Source organism: Leptidea sinapis, chromosome 9, assembly GCF_905404315.1.
Source record: "Leptidea sinapis chromosome 9, ilLepSina1.1, whole genome shotgun sequence".
Lineage (NCBI taxonomy): Eukaryota > Metazoa > Arthropoda > Insecta > Lepidoptera > Pieridae > Leptidea > Leptidea sinapis.
Window position 1 is genome coordinate 8,443,830 of NC_066273.1, and position 13,764 is coordinate 8,457,593.

General features: G+C 34.6%; 1 protein-coding gene and 1 long non-coding RNA gene across 3 annotated transcripts in view; one reads left to right on the forward strand and one right to left on the reverse strand.

Annotated features, from left to right (window-relative positions):
- The window catches only part of LOC126966276 (EF-hand domain-containing protein D2 homolog), a 39,482-nt gene extending 32,793 nt beyond the window's left edge, over nucleotides 1-6,689 (forward strand). The window contains exons 2-4 of one of the 2 annotated variants that reach the window (XM_050810263.1): nucleotides 321-485; nucleotides 3,087-3,369; nucleotides 3,408-6,689. In XM_050810263.1, coding sequence (XP_050666220.1) covers nucleotides 321-485; nucleotides 3,087-3,339 — 418 coding nt within the window. In that variant the 3' untranslated portion in view covers nucleotides 3,340-3,369; nucleotides 3,408-6,689. Of the gene's footprint in view, nucleotides 1-320; nucleotides 486-3,086 lie in introns of both variants that reach the window. The other variant, XM_050810262.1, reaches the window with a different exon arrangement.
- Nucleotides 6,690-7,604: 915 nt separating this feature from the next.
- LOC126966286 (uncharacterized) lies at nucleotides 7,605-10,933 on the reverse strand. Its single transcript, XR_007729704.1, has 3 exons — nucleotides 10,662-10,933; nucleotides 10,395-10,464; nucleotides 7,605-8,966 (listed from the first exon to the last, which is right to left on the reverse strand). It is a non-coding gene; the product is annotated as an uncharacterized LOC126966286 (long non-coding RNA).
- Between the last annotated feature and the right edge of the window lie 2,831 nt (nucleotides 10,934-13,764).

Sequence of the window (13,764 nt, forward strand, 5' to 3'; positions counted from 1 at the left end):
GTTATTTTTTTTAAAGTGCTAACCCTCGCTTCTGGGATTGTGTAATAAATCCCAGAAGTAAGGGTAATAATATAATATTATAGTATGTATACATTTCTCTTAATCAAGACATTGTCTTCCAATAATCTTCCTGTAGAGGAATTATAGTGGCCATCTTCATAACTTCTATTTCACCTTGTTAGTGAAAATAGCAAAGTACCTATGTATTATGGTTCCCTATAAAATGGACCGAGATGTAAGGAAAAAAAGACAAAAAATTTGCAGTTTTGACGTGAACAGAGAAATATACATTTTATAAATGATTTCTATTTCTTTTCCAGATTTGACGAAGGCTGCGACGGCTACTTAGATCTCACCGAGGTAAAGCGAATGATGGAGAGGCTGGGCGCTCCACAAACACACCTGGGTCTGAAGGCGATGATCACGGAAGTGGATGAGGACGGGGACAACAAGATCAGTTTTAGAGAATTTCTGCTCATCTACAGGTAAATGTTTATATGTAATATATCTATAGGTGAATGGTTATACGTAATGTTACTTTAATCCGAGCCTTTAAATGCGTTGTTGACATAAAATTATTAGTAGATATAATAGCCCTCCTCAATAGAAATCTTCTCCTTCGCGTGCCTCTCCGACTAGCGAAGGTTGGCAGTCAGCTTTGTAATTTTAATTTTTTGTTCTTCGCGAGGCGAAATAGTTCTGCCGCACTCGAGATTCCTGTCCACTCTCAGCTGTTGCGCAGCCAAGACTTTTTTCTGCGACCTACGTCTATTCTTCCGGCTACTTATCCCATTATGATGAGTTGTAGGTGTTCGTACCTCTCGTGCCTAAGCACGTGCCCCAAATATGCGAATTTCCTCATCTTGATGGTTTGCACAGTTCGCGTTTCTGATTGACCCGGCGCATTTCAAAAGCTTCTATACTTTTCCTGAGGTCTTTTTTATTAGTCCACGCCTTACATCCGTATAGAAGAATGAGCCAGATGTAACAGCGCAATAAACGAGTGCGCAAGGAAGTCTTAAGACGACGGTTGCAAAGTACTTTTTTCATTTTACTAAAGGTGCCTCGAGCCACTTCAATTCTGGTCTTGATTTCTTGGTCGCTATTCCAGTTCTGATTTAACCACTTACCTAAATATTTGTATTTGCGTACTCTTTCTAGTTTTTGGCCTACTAATGTAATGTCAAAGTCGTCAATTATATTTTTAGATATAACTATGAGTTTCGTCTTTGAGATGTTCATCTAAAGACCAGCTCTTTCGCTGCACTCATTTACTCTGATGACAAGTGTCTGAATATCTTTAGCAGGTGATGCTATGAGGACTGTTTCATCGGCATATCTAATATTATTTATGTTCTGGCCATTTATTTTGACTCCACAGTCTAAGTCCTCGACTGTTTCTGCTATTATGGTTTCCGAGTACAAATTAAATAGCGTTCTACTATTTATATAACTATAACTAGTATGTTCTACTATGCGTAATACAAAGAATGCGCTGTTGGAATAAAACTCTCTATTACTACTTACAAACCACGCCTTTTTTGACATAGAAAATAATAAATTTAAAATGTTATTTTATGCCTAAAAAATAAATCACAACAAAAAGTTATTTTATTTAACATTTTTATAAAATTCTTTTATTTATTTTTACTTATACAGCTATCTATAACGTTACGTCTTTAGAATAATTTTTGACCTCACCTTAATCACTTACCGCTTGGGAGAGAGAAGAAACGGCGCAAGAATCACTTCAAGTGCTATTATTTATTTACGCTCTTGTAAATAATGCAATTTTGAACATAAGTTATTCCAAATTCAACCAGAAAAATACTCTCCCAGGCTGTCTGAGCGTTTAGATGATCTTCAGATCAGTAAAATCTAATATTTACAGAAGAGGCTTTACTAATTTAAGCCTTTTATAATTTAATGATTGGATTGATTGATTTCGGCTAAGATTTCATTATAAAAGTGCAATACCTAAGTACATTTACCCTTAAAACCACTTTGAAACAAGCAATTCCTTATTTCTTCTAGTTTAGAACTATGAAAATCCCTGTTTTATCACGTTTTCTGTAATAAGATAAGGTAAGATTTTTGTGAACGTAACAAAACGTCACTAAATACCTAACTCTCAGTGAACATAAACGATTGTTGATTAAATATTTATGTTGCATGGCAGTACCTACCTACATGACCGGGCGATTTTTTTTTATTTATTTTATTAACACATAGGCCGCGGCTTACTATTATTAAACTTCTTTATTGGCGTGCCGTATCTATGACGTAGGTATATTGTTATAGAAAATTTAACAATATACCTGCGTACCTATAAAAAGCAGAGATTTCAACGAACAAAAAGACCACCGACATTTTTGAAAAATATTATCACATAAATTTTGAGGTTAAGTGAAAAAAGTGTGAAAACAAAAGTTGTAATCCTTTTTACTATCTACTTTGGAAATTTACTTTTTTCCATAGGACTTTTTACCCTTTTTCACTTCCCGACCTCAGATCGTCCGTAAATTATTTTTCCTTTCATTTTTGTTATATTCTCTTCCTTTTCCAATGGGTTTCATGCTACTATATTTTTTTTCACTTTTTATTATTTTCAAAGGCTTCAGCACTGTCTGTTAGTAAATTGTATTTTATTTTTATTTATTATTACATGGTAGCAACAAACACATCACAAGAACTGAACATCCTAACATGCGTCCTAACACATTTTACCAGTTTCCTTTGCACAAGATGCCGGCTAGATTATGGGTACCACAACGTCGCCTAATTGCCGTGAAGCAGTAATGTACTAAACTAAAACTAAACATTACTGTGTTTCGGTCTGAAGAGCGCCGTAGCTAGTGAAATTACTGGGCAAATAAGACTTAACATCTTATGTCTCAAGGTGACGAGCGCAATTATAGTGCCGCTCTGAATTTTTGGGTTTGTCGAGAATCCTGAGCGGCACTGCATTGATTGTAATGGTCATCAATTATCAGCTGAACGTCCTGCTCGTCTTATTATAATAAAAAAACAGATTCAATGTTGTAAATCCAGCGTAATATATAAGTAAATACTTAAATATTTTTCAGGAAAGCTCGAGCAGGCGAACTCGAAACAGATTCTGGTTTGGAAGCATTAGCAAGACTTACAGAAATAAACGTAGACCAAGTAGGTGTAAACGGAGCGAAAAATTTCTTTGAGGCTAAAATAGAAGAGTTAGCCAAGACAAATAAGTTCCACGACGAAATAATTCAAGAACAAGAAGAAAAACGCCGGGAAGCTGAGGAAAAGGCCTTAAGAAAACAGAGGTTTAAGGAAAAATCTGCAATATTTCAACATTAATGTGCAATCTAGGTTGTTGTTTCTAGTCTTGTAAGTTGTTACCAGTTACAGATGTAGAACTATCTTAGGTGGTACTAATACTTGACATGAAAATGTCATTGATGTATAATCTTAGAGTATGTTCCGATATAGACAGCCAGTGTAATGCCGAAGTGCTCTAGGGAAATATATGACGTCAAATCGCCTCCATATTCTACTGTGAGCGCTGGCGTATTCGAGGTAAGGTACCTACTCGCAGTACTTTGATCACGTGATCAGTCAAAACCACTCGAGTGCCTAACGTTTTATAAACAATACCTACAGTTTAATCCAAAAATTATAAACTTCTGTAATTAGTTTGGATTAATACATAAAACAATGGAAGAATTGCAAAAATTAACCTTATTAGACTGTGTTAAAAATGTTCAAAACAAGCTGAAACTTACGCAGGAATTTTTGATCGTGCAAAGACAGCAGTAAATGTGCCATTAATGAACTAGTAAACTTAAGTACACTCATTTGAATGCTGCGTCAAAAAATGCGGCTGACAGTAACCAGTATAACTGGCTATAAAGGAACGGCTTCATAGTATACTAAATTGGCGTCACACTGTACAGTCACAGTAGACGTACATACACTGACCTTTATAAATACCACTGGACAGGCTGTTCCATAATGTTTCACAGCAAATTTTTTGTGCCTATTTGAAGCGCCACCCGCGAGCGTCCAGAGAACTTATTTTGACGTATACGTATAATACAAATGGCTGCGAAGGAACATACAAATACTCTGAAGTATTTTTGCATTTTGAATTCATTTCGTTCGTTTTCCGTGTATACAATTTTTTTTGTAAATAGTTTCCCAGCATCTATCGATGTTTCATTGTTTGTTCTCATCACTAGTTTTAGTACCGCAGACTCTCGCTACATGGCCAACAGCGCCAAAATGGCGAATATCAAACAGGCACAAAATCACTTTGTCAGCCGCCAGTCCAGTGGTATATACTAAAGCCTAGAGGTCAGTGCGTACATATGTCTACTGTGGCACATTGGTCATCAGCTGTCGCAGTGCATTTCGGAACATACACTTAATATAAATCAAAAAGTTAATATAGTGAATGAATAAAAAAATAATTATTTCTGCAGATCTTAATTAATAATGTTAAAATGTAACAGTCTGCAGGCAAATTGATTACTTTGGCATTTTTATTTAGAAGTGAAACTAAAATTATTATATACTTTGAATAATTGAGTATCTTTGAAATAACAATACGTTGTTGGGTACGTGAAGTGGCGAAAGGGGGTAACTATGGTAAATACTAAATTGCATAATCCCGTATTATATATACGGTATATTCATCAGACTAGCCATATTTATTTATGACAAATATATTATGTTATTTATGTATCTATTGTAAGTTTGGCATAGTTTTTTGGAGATCAATTTAACAAATTAAATTTATAAACGATGTGGGACTCAAACCCGCGACCTCTCGCGTTCCGTGTGAGCGCTCTTCCACTGAGCCAACCGTTTGAGTGACGTAAAGTTCATAAATCTTGGTATGTCTTTGTTCAACTCTCAATGGATTCACTGGACATTCTTTAGAAATAATGTTGAACCCTAAACAACAGAAAGACAAAGATTTGCAATAGAACTTTTTTGTAATAACATAGTTTCTTGTATTTGGTGTGACCTCGTGTCCCCGTCATGCCCTCTTATCCCATACTACCGATAATGGCCAGATTGATTGATAATTGATATTATAAATAGGACCCCTTGTTGCTTTTTTTATGGAAACAAATATAGCCAATACTAAAACTAATGAGTTATACAAAATGCTTAAATAAGTTTGCTTAAGTTATTAACGTATGTCTAATAACTATCCATTCTGAAAGTGATTCCTTCAAACCTTCATAGTAGCCGCATGGATCTATCACATAGTATTGTGAGTACAAAAAAAATAAAAATTGTTGATTATTTTAAATTTATTGCAATTGCGATCATGAAAGAAGCTTGCGTATTTAACAGTGAATCTGTAACACGTGAAATATATCATGTTCTTAGATCTATTGGCATTGTTAATAAGTTGCATTATTCAATGGGCCATCAAATGCAATCAAACTATTAAATATAATAAGAAATTCCTACAATTGAAGAAGGTATAGACTTAGAGACCCCGCAAACTGCAGACTTTTGATCGGCCGATAGTTTGGTTGGTTTCTTTGAAGATGTATGAGAGTGCGCACATCATAACGATTCGGTATTGGCCGACAAAAAAGTTTGATGGGCTACACGATTGTCTTCAAACTGAACCGTCGGCAAACTATCGGCCGAGTGTTAAATCAATACGGCGCTCTTCTAGGCGCGTACACCACCGATCGTTTAGTCGGCCAGACTCGGCCGATAGTTCAGTTTGCACCAAGATTTGGCACCGGACGGTCATTTTTGTTTTTCATGATGGCGCTATCCTGTTCTACTCCCGCATTGATTGTTGAAACGTCGATCGAAAATTTGATAGAAGAAGTCGAAAAAATGCCCACGCTTTATAAAAAAACGAACTTTTCAGAATATTCAGATGCAAACTGTCGGCCGATAGTTGTCTAGTGTGTGCACTCATCACAGATCCAACTGTTTAGTCAGGCCAGTGTGCGCACTTAACAGCCAAACTCAACCAAATTATCGGCCGATCAAAAGTCTCCAGTTTGCGGTGTCTCTTAAAACCGAAACACAATATCGGATTTGGTACGGCCGGACTATCAGACCTCGCACCAATTGGTATAACGTCGTACTCGTTACGATCCGGACGGTGATAAATATGTTATGTTTTTAAATTGATAACCCTTACTTCTAGGATTAATACACAAATAAAATTTGAAAAACAAAATTTTATGAACGATGCGGGATTCGAACCCACAACCTCCGGCGTTCCGTGCCGGTGCTCTAATCAACTGAGCTAACCGTTCGAGTACCGCCTCGTTATAAAATTCTGTTTGCTTTGTTCAACTATCAGGTTGTGGCTTCATCTAATAATATAATAATAATAATTTTGTGTGATGGACAATGCGAACTACCATCGAATATGGTCCGAACTGCACCGCGTCCGATGGTTCGGCCGTACCAAATCCGATCATGTGTTTAGGATATAAGCACTTACAGTAGATAAAAGTAAAAAATACCAAACAAGATAAATATATTGTGAATGTTAATCAAATTGTAATTTTAAGTGTTAAGGAAATACCTATATTATATTTCTCATCAAATAATATAGCTTAATAACAGAAATGGTGTTTATAATTTTCTATTAATTTTAATTGTTTATAATAAGAAAATACCTGGTAAGTTTTGATAATAAATAAATTATAATCAATGTTCTCTTTGTTAACTCATTTTATCCTTCAAATCAGCCTAGCGAAACAAGAAAAAAGCGATTCACTCGATTACGAATATGTTATGTGCAAAGAGAATTTAAAATGTGTGTATAAATCTTAGAATATGAAACGTGTAGTCATTGATAGTTTGACAGATGACGGCTTTAATCTTGTAAAAAACGGAGATAACCGAAATTGACTACGTTTTAACGGCCGTTTTCAATAACGTATCTCTAGTTACGGATGCTATATTATACGGATATTGCTATCGCAGTTTAATGACAAGATCTTATCTATCCATAGTTATGTCCAATGCTATCTGTCGATAAGTTATTGACATGTAAGTAAACGTAAAAGGATGGATTTGTCTATATACCTCTAGGAAGTTAAACTAAGGATAGATAGGTTAGGTTAAAACGGCCGTTAAGCTTTCGTTCGCTTTCAAACTTAGCCGATAATACATCGTCGCCAATCGCCACACTGCTAATACTACTATTTCAAACTTATTTGAAATCACTGCTCGTTTCATACTAAACTAAATTTAAATTTTTATCTAAGGCAGTCCCGCCTCATATTACGTTGCATTTACATGCTCTTTGCTTCAAATCATTAAAGCTCAGAATATTAATATTCTAAGCTTAAAAGGTATATTTATAAAGCTTTTTTTTGGTCTTTTTATTTTCTTATCGTCAGCCAAGTCATGAGAGTGTAGCAATTAGTATAATTATTGAGGGTAGATCTAATTACCTACCCACGTAAAGGTAATAATTGCGATGCGCCACTGAAGTTTATTTGCAATTTTTACTAATGTATTGTAAGTCATTATTATGGTAATCTACAATTCAAGATCAAGGTTAATATTACGTTGTTTGTTTCCCAATGACAATTATTCATAAATTCAAATAAAACACAGGTATAAAACAATTACCTATTTTATTCACTTTTTTATAGAATAGGAGGATAAACGAAAGTGTTACCTGATGTTAAGTCATCACCGCGGCCCACATTCTCTTGCAACACCAGAGGATTCACAGGAGCGTTGCCGGATTTTAAGGAAGATGTACGCGCCTTTTTTTGAAGGGACCCATGTCGCATCGTCCCGGAAACACCGCACAAGGAAGCTCGTTCCACAACTTTGTAGTACGTGGAAGAAAGTTCCTTGAAAACCACACGTAGAGGATCCATGATGGTGGGGATGATATACTTATTTGTGGCGTGTCGTGCGAAGGTGACCGCAAAGACACACAATAAAGCGACTTCTCTACGCAACACCAAGTGATCTAGCCCTTCACAGAGCACGCGGTCAAATGGTTTGAGCTGATACTGAGTGCGCCAGACCAGAGATGACAGCAATACTCCATGTGTGGCACTGGCCGGACATGTGCTTTGTAGAGCGCTCAAATGTGGGCCCGCAAGCCAATTTCGCTTTTCCCTCCAGATAACTAGTGGTGTCTTTATGTTATTAAATTTATACAATTTAATAATAACATCTTATAGAGAGAGAGAGAAGAAATTTATCAGTTAGGGCGAACATGATAATAAGATTTAAGTGCAGTAGGAATGTCAAAAAGCTACTGTTCACCACCTACTGTCAGTCCTTTTATACAAGTAACATTTTTAGAGTTCAATATAATAATGCTTTTAGGATGTTCTTGGGATTACCACGTTTTTGTTGTGCATCTCATATGTTTGCCTTATACAGAGTAGATGATTTTTATGCTATTGCGAGGAAAAAGATTTTTTCAATTAGGGATAGAATTAATAAAAATGAAAAAAGAATATTAAGAGTCTTAAATAATGTACATAATTTAATTAATGGAAAATGGAATATTATTCTTAAATCTAAAAATAAATCCTTGTAATATTACTAATCCTAGAATAAGTTAATACTAACAATATATGGGCGATGCTGCCTGAAATAAATTTATTATTATATATTAATAATTTTACAAACAGGTGTGAATAGCAAAATCGTGAACACAGGGTGAAATATAATGCACTAAAACAAAAATACCTCATTGTTTTAGTGTTTTCAAAATTTAGTGGCCCAGCAAAAGTATGCATTCAAAGAAAACTAAAATTTATTTGAAAACATTAATTGGTTTATTTTTAAAATATTTATTGAGTGTCATCCATATTACTGGAAGTGTCATTTGGTAATTGGTAATCAATAATTTCACTAGTTGCCTCCCGATTGTGGTTCTGTAATCTGTCAAAAGCTGGCAAAGTTTTTAAATTGATGTGTTTCATTTTAGCAAGTTTCGCTATTAAAGATGAGTTCTGAAACAATTAAAAACACACTTGAATATTTAGTTACACATTGGTTATTACTCAAAAATGGTAGTTGCATGAAAATGATTGATTAGTAGAAATAGTAAAAACATATCATAAAAATAAAATAAAATTTGAAAACAAAATTTAATGAATAATCAGGGACTCAAACCCACAACCTCTCACATTCCGTGTGAGTGCTCTTCCAACTGAGATAACCGTTCAAGTGACATATCGTCATAAAATCTTGTATGCTATGTTCAACTCTCATGTTATAGCTTCATCTACAGGACCTTACAGTTCAGCTCAACCCCAGTATTTGCATTTTAACTTGAGACTAGGAAATTGACTTGAGATGTCGCTCTTGATAATATAAACAATTTGTTATGGTTTTAAAGTGATAACCCTCATTTCTAGGATTACAAATAAAATTTTTAAAACAAAATTTTATGAACAATGAGGGACTCGAACTCACAACCTCTCGCATTCCGTGCAAGTGCTCTTCCATTATCACTTTAAAAACGTAACAAATTGTTCAAGTAAAATAGCTGTATTGCTGATCACAAAGTATATCTTAGTGTGATATCTTACTGAAAACATACTTAATCTAAAGTAAACTTATAAGGTTTGTTTTAAACACCTTGTAAATGTAAGAATATTTTATAAGGTTTGTTTTAAACACCTTGCAAATGTAAGAACATTTAGGCCTAGTATGAAGGGCTTCAGGGGATTTCAAATTATTATGATTTAAGTGACATTGTTTATTCCAGCATGGATATAATTGAATTTGAAGAATCCTATGTGATAATGCCATAATATCTATTTTTAAGGCAATAAGGGATGAGCAGGATGTTCAACTGATGATAATTGATACGCCCTGCTTATTACAATGCATTGCTGCTCAGGATTCTTGAAGACCCAATAATTCTGAGTGGCACTACAATTGCAGTCGCCACCTTGAGACATAAGATGTTAAGTCTCATTTGCCCAGTAATTTCACTAGCTACTGCACTATTCAGACCGAAACACAGTAATGCATACACATTACTGTTTCACGTATGTGTACGGGTCACCTGGTGTTAAGTGATCACCGCCGCCCACATTATCTTGCAACACCAGAGGAATCACAAGTGTTGCCGGCCTTTAAGGAAGGTGTACACCCTTTTTTTGAAGGTACCCATGTCATATCGTTCCGGAAACACTGCACAAGGAAGCTCATTCCACAGCTTAGTAGTACGAGGAAGAAATATCCTTGAAAACCGCACTGTGGAGGACCGCCATACATTTACACACACATACACATTGAGAAGAAACTCAGGTGCACACTACTTTGAGACCCCACATTGTATACCTAATATCCCTCAACTTATTTATTAACTACAAAATGCTTAATAATTGAATAGATAACAATATGAGTATTATAAAAACATTTCTTACCTGTGATACATTTTTTTCGAATTCACCATCCTCTTCAGTTATTTTCTTTATTTTCTGAAGTTCTAAAGAACTGCAAAATTTTAAAAAACTTTAACTACTTGGTTGTTGTACTACAAAACGGTCAAATGATCAAAGAAAGTTAGGCCGTTTTTTTGTACTAGTACAAAAATACAAAAGCAATTACGAATCAGAAAAACTAGTAGTTCTGGGAGTAATGTTATGACTTATCCTTTGTATATCATTGATTAAAATATTTTATGTACTTACATTGATTGTAAAAGATGGTTAGCTGTGTATAATTCATTTTGTAAATCTTGCTGCAACTGTGTTTGCCGCTCACTTGTTTGTTTTTTTGTTGACATTTTTCTTTTAAATCACGACTAATTACTATATTATTTTAAATTAGAAGGTACTTTGAGAGTACTAAAATCGATTGTTGGTAATATTAATCACTGGGCTAATACCATTTCAAATCATCCTATGGTATAAAAAGTAAACTGAAAATAAGTTTGTTTTGTTATGGTTTTGCAATTTTCGTAAAGCCGACAGCGGTTAAATTTAAATAACTTGACAATTTACAATTGACACCTGTCAGCAATCGATTATTTTTGAATCTACTTACTTATCTTTTAATGGGAAAGTCAAAGTCAGAGCCGTGCAGCCAATACAGTACATTCGTTTTTTTTAAAGCCTCAAATGAGAAAAGCATTGGCAGAGCCATGCAACCATAGTAAGGCACAATAGAAAATAATATGAAACAGACTGGAAACTACCTACAAACGTTCAAAACAGCACACTTACACAAACATGCGCATCGACAGGCCTTATAAGTGAGGTCATATAAGTGTATTATTATCTATGGTGTTTCAGTATCGAACAGCCTAGCGAAACTCTTTATGAAAAAGCAATTCACCTGATTGTAATAAAGGTGCAGTCATTGATAGATTGACAGATGGTGGTTATAATATTGTAAAAATCGGAGATAGTGAAAATCCACTACGATATAAGCAACTGTTCGCTTTCAAACTTAGCCAGATTATACTTTGTCACCAATCACGATACTTTAATTACTACCTTTTCAAACTTATGTCAAATGATTGCACGTTTCATACTAAACAAAATTTCAATTTTTATTCAGGTAGTCCCACCTCATATTACGTAGTATTTACATCCTCTTTGTAGCGAGTGCCGCGTGAAGACGAATGATCACGTTGTTATATTTGTTTCCGCGATGTACATTAGGGTGGCGCTGCGTTTAGTAATCATCATGGTAAATCTTAGAAGAAGCGCCAAATATAAGATAATACTAATCATTTGGGATGAACGCTTCCCTATAATAATTCTGTAAGGTTATATTTACTGCATTATTTTGTTCAACGTAATTTTTTGAAACTTTCAATAATTCACCACTTTAGACGACAATGCTATTAAAATTTAAAATCCGCATACTTCAGTTCATCTTCATTAGTATATACATGATTTTTAAGTTTGATTTTTTATGTTTGTTTCTGTTTCTTTTTCTAGATTCTAAAAGTTATCAAACACATTAAATAATACATAAAAATATTCTTATTCAATTAAAAAATCTATATTCTTTTCCGGCAATATATTTCGGCTATTCAAATGCGCAATTTTGCGCGAGGTTTCTGTGACGTCAGAGTCTATCTCAATAATCTATATTGTACTAATAAATGTATGGCCAGTTTTTTCCTTCGGTTATACTGGGAAAACTACTGAACCTATCGGATAATTCTTGTACCATTAGATGCAGCGTGTTTCGGAGAATTTTTTAATAAAATATATAATGGTGATGGTGGTACTTATCTCCCGCTTTTTTTTTCTTTAGAAAGCCCAATAAATTCACAATATAACTAATTCAGTCAATGACATTCCATTACATATTATGATAATTCATACAATGAGTGGGCGCTGGGTATTGCCTTACAAACTTACTTAAAATTATTTTATGGTGCCAAAAATACTTAATTAAATTGAAAGATACACTAGGTAAAGTATTTTTCTAGTCCCAAGAGACTCAACTATCAGAGCAAAGTGGTGTAAGCAGTAACTATTTGACCGCGTGCAACGCAGAGTTGCACGAAATGACGAACTGTTTGTGAGCCGCTACACTATTGGCGTTGCGTAGGGACGTCGCTTCATTGTGTGTTTTCTACTTCGCATTTATCACATCGCATTGGTTCCGAAGAGCTGTTCGATTGTAGCACATTCGTGTGGCGTTCCTCTACAGTGCGGTTGTCAAGAAACTTTCTTCCACGTACAACAAAACTGTGAAATAAGCTTCCTTGTGTCCCCAGGACGATATGACATGGGTACCTTAAAAAAGCACGTACAATTTTTTAAAGGGCTGGCAACGCTCTTTCTTTTCTTCTGGTATGTGGAGAGAATATATATATAAGGAGGAGAATGTGGATGGCAGTGATCACTTAACATCAGATGAGCTGTACGCCCGTTTGACCTCTGTTCCATACAAAAAAAAATCAACTTACGAGTAGATTTAGATGTAGAGTATTATATACAGAAATATTCAGTTACAGAAAACATAATTCCGTATTAGCACATTTTTCTTAGTACAAGAGAAGTGAATGACAAGCAAGTTAAATTGTTTTCATGGTGGCACATTGTATCTTTAAAAAGTCACTGTAAATAATAATTATACAGAGCATTCAATAATAAATAACCCACATAAAATGTAATATTATATTGCTTACCAGCGAAATTAATATCTAGGTATAAGAAGAAGAAAGAAAGAAAACATTATGTTTATCGAAACTTTGACGTCACACTGGGCTTCAACCAATAGCATTGCGTTTCGATGTTTTATTTTTTGCGTGTATTTATTGCACTTTTGTTTATTTTAGCAAAAATTTAATAAGAAAAAACTATTTACTTAATATACAATAAATAATAATAAGATTTAAAAAAATATTTGACCTAATAATTGTTATATTCATACCATATCCTGTGCCTACACCAGCGCCAATGTTGAAGCTTTTTGAACTGTTATTTACAGCATATTCTTCTGGATACTTTTTAACCTTTCCCCATATGAGATGATTCTCCTTGCCTCTCTACCCTGCATTCTTTGTATTGACTCATCACGATATCAGTGGAATCTTGAGACGTAGAGATTTGAAATTTGGTAGGAACTAGGAATATTCCTTTCGCCGACTACAGGTCAGCTAAGAACGTATAACTACGAAATTCCACTCGCAAGAGTTTTTTTTATTGTGAACAGGACAACTTCTCTCAGGTCAGCTGTACTATAAGACATAAAATAAATCATTTGACCAGACAGTTGATATATTTACTCTACCGACATTTGACATTTGAGAAAGCGAAGATTTGTTAT